We start from the raw sequence: 13338 nt of genomic DNA on the forward strand, positions 1-13338 counted from the left end.
AACAGCCTCTCAGTATCTACCCTGTCAAGCCCCCTGAGAATCCTACATGTCTCAATAAGGTCCCCTCCTTCTGCTAAACTCCAGTGAGTAGAGGCCCGACCTACTCACCCTCTACTCATAAGAAAATCCCTCGACACCCAGGATCAATCCAGTGAACCTTCCCAATGCCAGTACACTCAACTGGATGATGTTAAACTCTCAGCCAAACAAACATTTCTTACCCTTTTTCAATATTTTTATATCTGCAAGAGAAATGTTCCAAGAAAACGACAAAAAGAAACTTTTTTTAATGTGCTGATTTTTGTCTCTAGGGTTACACTCAGACATCTGCAAATTGATCCTCAATCCCTGGAGCATTTGCTACCAAATAAACCTGTTGGACTTTAACCTGGTGTTGTTAAAACTCTTACTGTGTTTACCCCAGTCCAACGCCGGCTTCTCCACATCATGACTCCAGGCCAACCCTGGAGGGTTGGCAACCCCTGCCCAGTGCCACCACTAACTGAACCACTGGCCGGATTTCCCCACAGCGACAGAGAGCAAAACAGCCACTTTATAAAGCAAACTCGGCGACTCAAATTTCCTGCGAGAGAAGCCGGGATCCTGAGCGTTAAGGTCGCTGGCAGGGTCAGTTGGGAGGCTGAGGGAGGGCATTAGGACCCGGAGGGAAGGGGCGCGGGCGGGTGTACCGAAGAGGGCTCGTGTTCCCGGGCCGCGTTCCAAATCCTCCCGGGCCGCGTTCTAAAGTGGGCTCGTGCTCCCGGGCCGCGTTCTAAAGTGGGCTCGTGCTCCCGGGCCGCGTTCTAAAGGCTGGGATACATTGTGTCGAGCGGCTGCTGATTAGATACAGTTGCATTCGAGGTGGGCTACAATAGGTGACGGTGGTAGCAGCGTACAGTTAAATAAACACAATGCAACGTTCCGAGTCTGTATTCACAATGGCTTTTCTGCATTCCTGCCTCGGGCCGTCCGTTGAGGCAGATTCTTTCTCTGGTCTGCCATTCAGCGCTGCAGCCAGACTGGAGGCTCAGTCAGGCTGCAGGAGTCTCTCTGCTGCTGCTGCTGAAGCCACGGCCATCATCCCCTTTGTCCGGCCGAGCTGCAGCCTGAACTCCCTGTGAAGCCCCACAGAGAGGAGGCTTTGCTCGCTGTTGTTGGTCTGTGGCTCCCTGAGCAATACATGCTGGATTGGAGAGTTTCCAGTTCAAGGCAGTAAATAGCCAGGGCCTGTCAATGTGGTGATTATTACCCGGGAGAGAGGGACGCAGAGAAGGTAAGGCAGGTTTATCCCAGGCATAATTATTCTGAGATTGCTGTTGGTGTATAGGTTTTGCGACCCTGAGATGGTGGCATTGTGGTAATGTCACTGGACTAGTAACCCAAAGGCTCAGGGGGACATGGGTTCAAATTCCACAGCAACTAGTGGAATTTAAATTCAATTAATAAAATTTAAAACTAGTCTAACCCTCCAGGGAAGGAAATCTACCGTCCTTACCCGGCTAACATGACACCCAGAGCCATAGCACGGTGGTTGACACTTAATTGCGCTCTGAAGTGGTCTTGCAAGCCGCTCAGTTCAATTAGGGATGGACTTGTACTCATAGCAGCGCAGAAAAGGCCTTTCAGCCCATCGACTTGTCAGAAGGTAGTTCAAACCATTGTCACATTGCTGTGTGTGGGATCTTGCTGTGCACAAATTGACTGCCCCTCTTCCTACATTCCAGCAGCAGCTGCTTTTCAAAAGTGCATGATTGGCTGACTGTATAGAGTTTCGGGACATGCGGAGGCTGGGAAGGAAGCTATATAAATTCAAATTCCGGTGTTGGACTGGGGTGGGGCACAGTTAGAAGTCTCACAACACCAGGTTAAAGTCCAACAGGTTTATTTGGAATCACGAGCTTTCGGAGCTCTGCTCCTTAATCAGGTGAGTGGAGGTAGATTCACAAACACAGCATAGCTCGTGATTCCAAACAAACTTGTTGGATTTTAATGTAACGTTGTGAGACTTCTTGATATAAATTCAAGTCTTTAACTCGTTTTTCTCTCTCTCTCTCTCCACGCGCCAGAAGTCATGTCTGGAGGAGTCAGCAAAGTTCAGAGTCAGCACGGGAGATGGACGGTGTCGAGCAGTGATGAGGAAGATGTTGAACCTGCTCGACAGACGGGGAGGCCCGTCCCGCTCGCACAGTCGGTCAGGAAAGACTATGTGTCAGATTCAGACGAGACGGTGATCGATGAAGGAGAATCTGAGGCTGTGACCTCTGGCCGTGGAAATTCCGCTCCCAGCACCTACGGACCTTTAGGATCTGGCCATCCCAGGGAGTGCTTACCAAGCCCTCTTGCATCCGTGCCTGGAAAAATGATGCGGAAATGTGTCTCAAACCCTGTTAAAACTGAAGCCCCTGACCTGGGCCGGCAGCCCTCCCCTGCTCTTAAACGGTCACAACCGCTGTCCGAATCTGGCTGGGGCGTCTCCAGCAGCGACGAGGAGCCCGATGACAAAGCAGAAAGGCCACAGGTCAAGGAGGAGCCGGTTGACCAGGGGAGCTCCGGTCCGAGGAGGAAGAGGCAGCGCCTGGAAGGAACGGACCATCGCTGTCCCTTGGCCGGTTCAGGAGCTGCCTGGCCGCCCAAATCCGGGAGCGACGGTGAGACCTTAGACAGGTGGGACCTGCTGGAGAAAGCCAAGCGCTACAGTTTTTACCTGACCAAAGTCTCTGGCATCCCAAGCAAGGACAACTGCGGAGCCCTTCACATCAAAGGTAAGACATCAGCTGATGCTCAGTGTTTTTGAGATCGGCGCCAGGGAGTTTCAATGTGAAGCCAGGAGAGGCTACACCTCCAGCCTCTGTTCAGCCAAGAGGAAAGATTAGCAAAGTAATGTCTGAATTTAGATTCTCAATTTTATCAATACCCCCTCCGTCCGCACTGATGTGTGATTCCACCAGCTGCCACCACGTTGGCCTGCGTCAGCTTCGAGTAGCAGCCAGTTTGACAGAGGGAGGACATGATGGGTGATTTTCCCCATTCTGCTCTGGCCCATGTTGGCGGCAGCCACACTGTGTGCTTGAGGGCTATTAGTGATTGATATTACTCGGTTTGGTTTTCTGCCATTGGCTGAATGGGTGACACTTCAGGGTTCAAGGCCCCACTCCAGGGACTTTAGCACAAAGGTTAATCTAACAGTCGCAGTGCTGAGGGAGTGCTGCACTGTCTGAGGATCAGTGAGAGGGAGCGCCGCGCTGTCGGAGGGTCAGTGCCGAGGGAGTGCCGCCCTGTCGGAGGGTCAGTGCTGAGGGAACACCGCGCTGTTGGAGGGTCAGTGCTGAGGGAGTGCCGCACTGTCAGAGGGTCAGTGCCGAGGGAGCACCGCGCTGTCGCAGTGCAGCACTGTTGGAGCATCAGTGCTGAGGGAGTGCCGCACTGTCGGAGGGTTGGTGCTGAGGGAGTGCCGCACTGTCGGAGGGTCGGTGCTGAGGGAGTGCCGCGCTGTCGCAGTGCAGCACTGAGGGAACACCACGCTGTCGGAGGGTCAGTGCCGAGGGAGCTCGCACTGTCGGAGGGTCGGTGCTGAGGGAGCGCCACACTGTCGGAGGTCAGTGCCGAGGGAGCACCGCGCTGTTGCACTGCAGCACCGAGGGAACACCGTGCTGTCGGAGGGTCAGTGCCGAGGGAGTGCCGCACCGTCGGAGGTCAGTGCCGAGGGAGCACCACGCTGTTGCACTGCAGCACCGAGGGAACACCGTGCTGTCGGAGGGTCAGTGCCGAGGGAGCGCCGCGCTGTCGGAGGTCAGCGCCAAGGGAACACCGCACTGTCGGAGAGTCGGTGCTGAGGGAGTGCCGCACTGTCGGAGGGTCGGTGCTGAGGGAGTGCCGCACTGTCGGAGGGTCGGTGCTGTGGGGGTGCCACTCTGTACGAGAGTCAGTGCCGAGGGAGCACGCACTGTTGGAGCATCGGTGCTGTGGGAGTGCCACACTGTGCGAGACTCAGTGCCGAGGGAGCACCGCGCTGTCAGAGGGTCAGTGCCGAGGGAGTGCCACACTGTGGGAGGTCAGTGCCGAGGGAGTGCTGCACTGTCGGAGGTCAGCGCCGAGGGAGCACTGTGCTGTCGGAGGGTCAGTGCCAAGGGAACACCGCACTGTCGGAGAGTCGGTGCTGAGGGAGTGCCGCGCTGTCGGAGGGTTAGTGCTGTGGGGGTGCCGTGCTGTGCAGTGCCGAGGGAGCGCCACGCTGTCGGAGGGTCAGTGCCGAGGGAGTGCCGCATTGTCAGAGGTCAGCGCCGAGGGAGTGCCGCACTGTTGGAGGATCAGTACTGAGGGAGTGCCGCACTGTTGGAGGATCAGTACTGAGGGAGTGCTGTGCTATCGGAGGGTTGGTGCCGAGGGAACGCCATGCTGTCGGAGCGTCAGGGCCGAAGGAGCGCCGCATTGTCGGAGGGTCAATGCCGAGGGAGCGCCGCACTTTCGGAGAATCAGGGCTGAGGGAGCGCCGCGCTGTTGGAGGGTCAGTGCCGACGGAGCGGCACGCTGTCGTAGTGCAGTGCCAAGGGAGTGCCGCACTGTTGGAGGATCAGTGCTGAGGGAGCGCCGTGCTGTCGGAGGGTCAGGGCTGAGGGAGCATTACGTTGTCGGAGGGTTAGTGCCGAGGGAGCACCACGTTATTGGAGGGTCAGTGCCGAGGGAGCGCCATGCTGTCGGAGGGTCAGTGCCGAGGGAGCGCCATGCAGTCGGAGGGTCAGTGCCGAGGGAGCGCCATGCAGTCGGAGGGTCAGTGCCGAGGGAGCGCCATGCAGTCGGAGGGTCAGTGCCGAGGGAGCGCCGTGCTGTCGGAGGGTTGGCGCTGAGGGAGCGCCATGCTGTCGGAGGGTCAGTGCTGAGGAAGCACTGCGCTGTCGGAGGGTTAGTGCCGAGGGAGCACCACGTTATTGGAGGGTCAGTGCCGAGGGAGCGCCATGCTGTCGGAGGGTCAGTGCCGAGGGAGCGCCATGCTGTCGGAGGGTTAGTGCCGAGGGGGAGCTACGTATTTGCCACCAAACCATGCAGCATCCTGACTTGGAAATATGTTCCTTCACCGTCTTTGGGTCCAAATCCCAACACTCCCTCCCTAATGGCACTGTGGGTGTGTCTACACCACAGGGACAACAATGGTTTGTGAAGGCAGCTCACCACCACCTTCTCAAGGGCAATTAGGGATGGGCAATGAATCCTGGCCCGGCCAGTGACACCCACATCCCATGAATGAATCATTAAAAAAGAAGTTTAGTCACAGAGGTACCTTTTGAGGAGAATCTTGGGAGGTTTAGAGATGGAGTTCCGGAGCTTGGGAATGGGGGAGAAGCAGCCAGTGATGAACCCTACAAAGCCTTGTCTTTTGCGGCTACATTTAAATGCCTCTGGGAAGAAGTGGGTAGTTAACTGTGGAGGACACATCCAATTCTTGGTGCAGATCCACATACGCAGTGCAACCAAGGTGTCAACCGTAGAATCCCACAGTGTAGAAGTAGGCCATTCAGCCCATCAAGTTTGCAGACCCTACGCAGGCCCACCCCCCCCCCCCCCCCTGCCCGATCCCTGTAACCCCACACATTTAGCATGGAAAATCCACTTAACCTACACCTCTTTTGGACGTGTTCACACTGGGTTTTCGGAAAGCAAAGTTATTGGGAATAAAAATTGTAATCTTAATGAATATATTTTGGAGACATTGATTAGGAAATATCAATCATCAATTTTGTGTTATTTTTAACAGTTGTTATGGTGCTGACGGAGGCCATTCAGCCCATTGTTTGGCAGAACTTCCTAAATGTGTCTTCATTTCGCACCATTTCTCTTTGGTCTTGTTAATTGCCTCTTTAGTCGCTCCCCCCCGGCTCGGGGGGGAAAAACACGTCATTGATGCCAAGTTTTGTTTTTAAACTCTTGCAGATATTTTATCTCCGCTGTTTGGGACGATTAAAGCTTCAGTGCAGGTGAGAAAACTCTTGCCAGATTGAGCTCTCGCAACCTGGGGGGTCAGGCTGAGGTCACGCACAATCTGGGCAAAGGCACCAGGATTGATCTCCTGAGATCCGAGGAGATTAAGGGGAGATTTAACAGGCGGTTTTCCCGATGCCGGAAGTTTCTCCTCGCTGGTTCTGGCAAAATAAATGTCCACTGGCAGAAAAGTCAATAACCGGAGACGATTGGTGAATGAACCGGAGGGAGATGTCACGTTATTTTACACAGAGTTTTGCAGTGAAACATACTGTCTGAAAAGATAGTGGAAGCCGACTCAATATTAGCTTTCAAAAAGGAATTGGATACATTCTTGGAAAGGAGGAAATAGGAAGGATGTGATTGCACTGGAGGGGGTACATGAGCGGCGCGGGCTTGGAGGGCCGAAGGGCCTGTTCCTGTGCTGTATTGTTCTTTGTTCTTTGGAGGGGGTACAGAGGAGGTTCACCAGGATGCTGCCTGGGATGGAGCATTAGAGCTATAAGGAGAGACCGGATTGGCTTGGATTGTTTTCACTAGAACAGAGAAGGCTGAGGGGGGACATGATTGAGGTGTATCAGATTATGAGGGGTATGGACAGGGTGAGCAGGCTCCCACTCCATCTGACGAAGGAGCAGCGAGCTCCGAAAGCTTATGGTATTTGCTACCAAATAAACCTGTTGGACTTTAACCTGGTGTTGTGAGACTTCTTACTGTGCTTACCCCAGTCCAACGCCGGCATCTCCACATCGTGAGCAGGGAGCAGCTGTTCCCCTGGGTTGAGGGGGGCATAGTTTGAGGGTAAGAGGCAGGAGATTTAAGATTTGAGAAAAATATTTTTCACTCGGAGGGTGGTGGGAATCTGGAACGCGCTGCCTGGGAAGGGAGTGGAGGCTGGAAACCTTACAAGCTTTAAAAAATATTTCATAAAATCATGGAATCCGTACAGTGCAGAAAGAGGGTATACGACCCAGGGAGTCGGCATCAACAACAATCCCACCCAAGCTCTATCCCTGTAACCTCATGTATTTGCCCTGCTAGTCCCCCGGACACTAGGGGGCAATTTAGCTGTGGCCAATCCATCTAACCCGCACATCTTTGGAGTGAGCACTTGAAATATCATAACGTTCCAGGATCTGGGATGAATGCCGGAAAATGGGATTAGTGCGACTTCAGTACTAGTTATTGTCAGTGCAGACTCGATGGGCCGAAGGGCCTTTTCTGCACTGTACGACTCTACGACTCTATGTAGGGCTATGGGGTGTGGGACGAATGGGGTTGTTCTTTCAAAGAGCCAAAATGGCCGCAATGGGCCGAATGGCCACCTGTGCTGTAAGATTCTGTCCCAGCTACTGGTGATCCTGTGATTGAACAATTCTTGTCCAGTATCTGTCTTAAACTTATCCTTTTCAGTGTAACCCTGTTGGTATTGTTGTGGCTCCAACCTCTCAAGTATCTTTCGTGAGCTCCGAAGATTCCCTTTGATGCAACCTCTCTGGGTGCTGGTAACTTTCCAAACCTATGGCCCCCATCACCCAGAAGGACAAGGGCACCAGGCACATGGGAGCAACCCCCCAGGAAAGTTCCCCTCTGAGCCACATACCCATCCTGACTTTTTAAAGTTCATTTATTGGTGTCACAAGTAGGCTTACATTAACACTGCAATGAAGTTGCTGTGAAAATCCTCTAGTCGCCACACTCCGGCACCTGTTCGGGTATACTGAGGGAGAATTTAGCATGGCCAATGTACCTAACCAGCACGTCTTTTGGACTGTGGGACGAAACCGGAGCACCCGGAGGAAACCCACGCAGACACGGGGAGAATGTGCAGACTCCGCACAGACAGTGACCCAAGCCGGGAACTGGACCCGGGTCCCTGGCGCTGTGAGGCAGCAGTGCTAGCCACTGTGCCACCGTGCCGCCGTATCACCATTCCTGCTAGGTCCTAGAACTCCATCACTAACACCACTGTGGGTGTACCTACACCTCCAGGGACTGCAGCGGTTCAAGTAGTCAGCTCACCACCACCTTCTCCAGGGGAATTCGGAGTGGGCAATAAATGCTGGTCCAGCCAGCGACACCCACATCCTGAGAATGATTTTTGTTTTAAACGCACTAAATAAGCCATTGATCTTTTGATGTTCATTAGAGTGGATTGCAGAAAAATCTTTATCTTTGTCTTGCGTTAATTCGCACCCAGACTTGTTTCTGACACAAGGCTGCTACTTTGCAGGAGGGGGGTCTTCTGCTGCTTAAATAAATAAGACCATTAATGAATGTTTTTACCTTTCAGTTTAATTACTGCATTGATATCCCATGGTTGGTGAAGCAATATCCAGAAGAATTCAGGTGGGTCTCGATTGCCTCTGTGTCGAGGTGACAGAAACGGGGAAGATTGTCGAGTCTCTGCGCTTTTAGCCGGTTGCTGTGCTGGTGCCAATTGCTTCACTGCCCATAAATACTGAACTAGGGGTTCACGGAACCTGTCTGCCACCCTTGCACCCATCCTGATTGTCTTGTCTGCTCTGCAGAGCTTGCTAAGCATGGCCAAGGCACAAGACTGTTTTTGTGCCACATGATCCTTTTTCACCCGGATCTACTTGGGGCTGGGCACTTTGCCTCCAGTACACCTCGTTGTAGCGTTGCAGTGCTGAGGGAGTGCCGTACTGTCGGAGATGCTGTCTTTGAGAAGAGACATTAAACCGAGGCTTTGGTCACTCTTCCTCTTGTGGATGTCATGCTATGATTCCAAAGTTGAGCAGGGGAATTATTCCCAGTGTCCAGGCCTCAATCAACATAAAAAAAGACAGATTATCAAATCATGATAACGTTACTGTTTGTGAGAGCTGGCTGTGTGCAAATTGGAAAGATCTAAATCATTAATACATAAAGTTTATTTATTAGTCACAAGTAAGGCTTGCATTAACACTGCAATGAAGTTACTGTGAAATTCTCCTAGTCGCCACACTCTGGCGCCTATTCGGGTCAATGCACCTCAGGAAAAACAAGAGTCCCAATCTGACCTCTGGGGAACTTCAGTATAAATCTCCCTCCAACCCAAAAAATATCTGGGTGGCACAGTGGTTAGCAGTGCTGCCTCATAGCGCCAGGGACCCAAGTTTGATTGGGTCACTGTGCGGCGTCTGCACATTCTCCCCGTGTCTGCGTGGGTTTCCTCCGGGTGCTCCGGTTTCCTCCCACAGTCTGAAAGACGTGCTGGTTAGGGTGCATTGGCCATGCTAATTTCTCCCTTGGTGTACCCGAACAGGCACCGAAGTGTGGCGACTAGAGGATTTTCACAGTAACTTTATTGCAGTGTTAATGTAAGCCTACCTGTGACGCTAATAAATAAACAATCCATTAACCATTCCCCTCTGTTTCCTATCACTCAGCCAGTTTTGTTTCAGATTGCTACTGTCCCTTTTATTCCATGAGCAATAACTTTTCTCTCAAACCTGCTGTGCGGCACTGTATCAAACGCCTTCTGAAAGTCCAGCATTATCCTCATTAACCCTTTCTGTTAATTTCTTTAAAAACTCCCAACAAGTTTGTCAAACACAATTTCCCCGTTTAAATCCATGTTGGCTCTTTTGGATCAACCCACGTTTTCCCAGGTAACTCCTCAATTCTATCCCGAATAATTGTTTCTAGAAGCTTACCCACCACTGAAGTTAAACCGACTGGTGTGTGATTGCTGGACTTATCCTTAAAACCTTTTTTAAGGGGCGGCACAGTGGGTTAGCACTGCTGCCTCACAGCGCCGGGTTCGATTCCCGGCTTGGGTCACTGTCTGTGTGGAGTTTGCACATTCTCCCCGTGTCTGCGTGGGTTTCCTCCGGGTGCTCCGGTTTCCTCCCACATTCTGAAAGACGTGCTGGTTAGGGTGCATTGACCCGAACAGGCGCCGGAGTGTGGCGACTAGGGGAATTTCACAATAACTTCATTGCAGTGTTAATGTAAACCTTACTTGTGACTAATAAATAAAACTTTAACTTAGACGTAACTTTTTGAACAAGGGGGTAACGTTTGTAATTCTCCAGTCTTCTGGAACCCCCGAGTCTTGAGAAGACTGGAAGATTATAGCCAGCGCCTCTGCAATTCCACTCACTTCCTTCAATATCCTTGGATGTGTCACATCTGGTGCCAGTGTCTTATCAACTTTCGGAACCGACAGTCTATTCAACATTTTCTCCTCATTAACTTTGAACCCTTCTTGAGACAGAGTTTCCTCCTGTCACATTTCCTTTATAACATCCCCTTTCTTTTCCTTGGGAGGTTTTACTTTCACTCATCTCTTCCATGTTGCCTTTAAAAGTCGTCTTGTTTTCTTCTTCCCCTCCCGGTATCCTCAGTAATAGACGGTGGGGTTGGTGTTGCAGAGCAGTGTTGTGTTGGTGAAAGCCCCCACAGCAAACCCCCGCACGCTGCAGTGAGATGATGACTGGATAATGTGTTTGCGATGTTGGTTGGCGGATAGATATTGGCCGAGTGGGAATCCCTCGGCTTTTTTTCGGAAATAATGCCGTGGGATCTCTGATCGTCCAGCTGAGAGAGCCTTGGATGGGAAGCACAGTTCTACCCTGGGGAGTGTCAGCCTAGTGTCCAGGGTCGGACTTGAACCCACAGCCTGCTGACCCCGAGACGAGAGCGTGTTATTTGCTTAACCGCGGTGGGATTGTAGAAGGATAAAAAGTCACGAAGCCGGAAAACCCCATTCATCAATCTTCACTCCAATTGCTGTGTTTCAGGACAAAGCCTCTGCTGGTTGTTCATGGTGAGCAGCGTCAGTCTAAAGCAGCTCTGCACGAGGATGCTCATCCGTATACCAACATCCGCCTGTGCCAGGTAAGGACAAGTCTGCATGTACAGCAGCACAACTCATTCCATTCAATAGGTTACTATTCCATAGGATTAGGTCAGGGAGTCTCCTTCCTACAGTGTACTATATATTCTATAGGCTTAGGTCAGGGAGTTCTCTGCTTCCTATGGTGTACTATATATTCTATAGGATTAGGTCAGGGAGTCTCCTTCCTACAGTGTACAATATATTCTATAGGATAGGTCAGGGAGTCTCCTTCCTACAGTGTACTATATATTCTATAGGATTAAGTCAGGGAATCCGCTGCTTCCTATAATTTGGTATGTATTTTATAGGGTGAGATCAGGGAGTTCTCTGCTTCCTATAGTGTACTATACATCCTATAGTTTACTATCTTCAGAGTCAGAGGTTTACAGCGTGGAAACAGGCCCTTCGGCCCAACTTGTCCATGCCACCCTTTTTTTTAAACTCCTAAGCTAGTCCCAATTGCCCACGTTTGGCCCATATCCCTCTATACCCATCGTACCCATATAACTGTCTAAACGCTTTTTAAAAGACAAAATTGTACCCGCCTCTACTACTGCCTCTGGCAGCTTGTTCCAGACACTCACCTCAGTGTGAAAAAATTGCCCGTCTGGACCCTTTTGTATCTTTCCCCTCTCACCTTAAACCTATGCCCTCTAGTTTTACACTCCCCTACCTTTGGGGAAAGATATTGACTATCTAGCTGACCTGTGCCCCAATTTTATAGGGTTAGGTCAGGGAATTGCTGCTTTCTATCATTTATGTATTTTATAGGGCGAGACCAGGGAGTCCTCTGCTTCCTAAAGTTTGTTTTATTCATTAGCGGGACATGGACGTTGCTGGTTGGCCAGCATTTATTGTCCATCCCTAGTTGCCCTTGAGAAGGTGGCGGTGAGTTGCCTTCTTGACAACTTGCTAGGCCATTTCGGAGGGCAGCTGGGAGTCAACCACATTGCCCAAGTGTAGTGTTTAGTATATATCCTATAGGGTTAGTTCAGGGAGTCCACAGCTTCCTGTAGTTTACTATATATTCCATAGGATTAGGTAGGGAGGGAGTCACTGCTTCTGAAAGTTTACTATATATTCCACAGGATTAGGTCAGGGATTCCTCTGCTTCCTATAGTTTTATATATATTCCATAGGGTGAGGCCAGGGAGTCCTCAGTTTCCTATAGTTTAATATGTTTTCTGCAGGCTGAGGACAGGTAGTCCTCTGCATCCTATAGTTAATATATTCTGTCCACAATGATATTTGTATAGGGCCTTTAACGTGGTAAATATGAGATGAGACCGGGCCACATTAGGAGATATTGGGACTGATGATCAAGATCGTGGATACTGCAGTGGGTTCTAAGGAGCGTCTTAAGGGGAGAGTGAGAAAGGTTTAGAGAGGGAATTCCACAGTTTTGGGGCTTTAGAAGTCGAAAGCTCAACCACTAGCGGTGGGGTGATTAAATTCGGGGGCGCACTCGAAGCCAGAATCTGAAGAGCTCCGATATCTCCGAGGACTGTAGGGGCCAGAGGAGATTGCGAAGAGGGGGAGGGCTGAGACCATGGAGGAATTTGAAAACAAGGATGAGAATTTTAAAACTGATGTGATGGTGGACGTGGAGCCAGTGCAGCACGGGGGGGGGGGGAAGAGACTGGTGAATGGCACCTGGCATAAGTTTGCAGTGTAATAAGTAAATAGTGAATCCCTCACTGAGGGCTTACAGCTTCGATAGCAGCTTCTACTCTTTTGTTCAGTTGTGATGATGCTTTCACCAATCCAGCATTGATTACAATTGCGTCTGTATGGACCCAGCAACTGTGGGCGGTGGGGACTATATCCCATTTGATTTGTCCTATGGCACCATCTTCTGGAGCTGCTGCTATTACTGTCAGCCTGAACCCCATTAATCTCTCCACTTTTTCACATCTGTCCATCTTCCCCCATTGAGTGGAATTATTTATTTTAGCCTTTAACTGAGATGCACCACCTGATGCCAACTTTGAAATCTTCTGTCACTTGGCCGTACACCTCTTGTATACTACTGGAAAGAGAGATATATTGTCGAAGATTTTCAGCCTGCACTCATCAGGACAAATGCAAGAATACCAAATTTCAAACACTGACAATATGAATGTCGAAATGACGGTCACTGCCATCAGGGTATAAATGGCGATCATTAGTATAAATTGTGGATCTTTGAAATTTGGCATTCTTTCATTTGTCCTGTTGAGTGCCAGGTGAAAAACTTCAAAAAAAGGTCTCTCTTTTCAGTAATGTCGAATACTTTCTGTCACTCTGCTCCCTCAGAATGATTTCCCATTCTTCCGATGTAGTTGCTGTGCCCTCTCTCCTTCCAGTCATTGCTGTGCAGAGAGAACACAAATTATCCCAGAGCAGAAATCTCTGAGACTCCTCCCAGTCGTTCTAACGACCCCGCAGAAAACGGTTCTTAACTCCGACCTATCGGAGCAGGAGGAGACCATTTATCCCCTCCAGTCTATTCCTCCATTCGATAAGACCACAGTTTGTAG

General features: G+C 50.7%; 1 protein-coding gene across 4 annotated transcripts in view; it reads left to right on the forward strand.

Annotated features, from left to right (window-relative positions):
• The first annotated feature begins 378 nt into the window (after positions 1 to 378).
• Positions 379 to 13338, forward strand: part of tdp1 (tyrosyl-DNA phosphodiesterase 1) — a 100956-nt gene continuing 87996 nt past the window's right edge. Inside the window, exons 1-5 of one of the 4 annotated variants that reach the window (XM_078234495.1) lie at positions 379 to 627; positions 2067 to 2762; positions 5926 to 5969; positions 8267 to 8322; positions 10722 to 10818. In XM_078234495.1, coding sequence (XP_078090621.1) covers positions 2072 to 2762; positions 5926 to 5969; positions 8267 to 8322; positions 10722 to 10818 — 888 coding nt within the window. In that variant the 5' untranslated portion in view covers positions 379 to 627; positions 2067 to 2071. Of the gene's footprint in view, positions 628 to 666; positions 1274 to 2066; positions 2763 to 5925; positions 5970 to 8266; positions 8323 to 10721; positions 10819 to 13338 lie in introns of those variants that run through there. The other 3 variants (XM_078234494.1, XM_078234493.1, XR_013500068.1) reach the window with 3 other exon arrangements.

This window comes from Mustelus asterias, chromosome 18 (genome assembly GCF_964213995.1).
Source record: "Mustelus asterias chromosome 18, sMusAst1.hap1.1, whole genome shotgun sequence".
Classification (NCBI taxonomy): domain Eukaryota; kingdom Metazoa; phylum Chordata; class Chondrichthyes; order Carcharhiniformes; family Triakidae; genus Mustelus; species Mustelus asterias.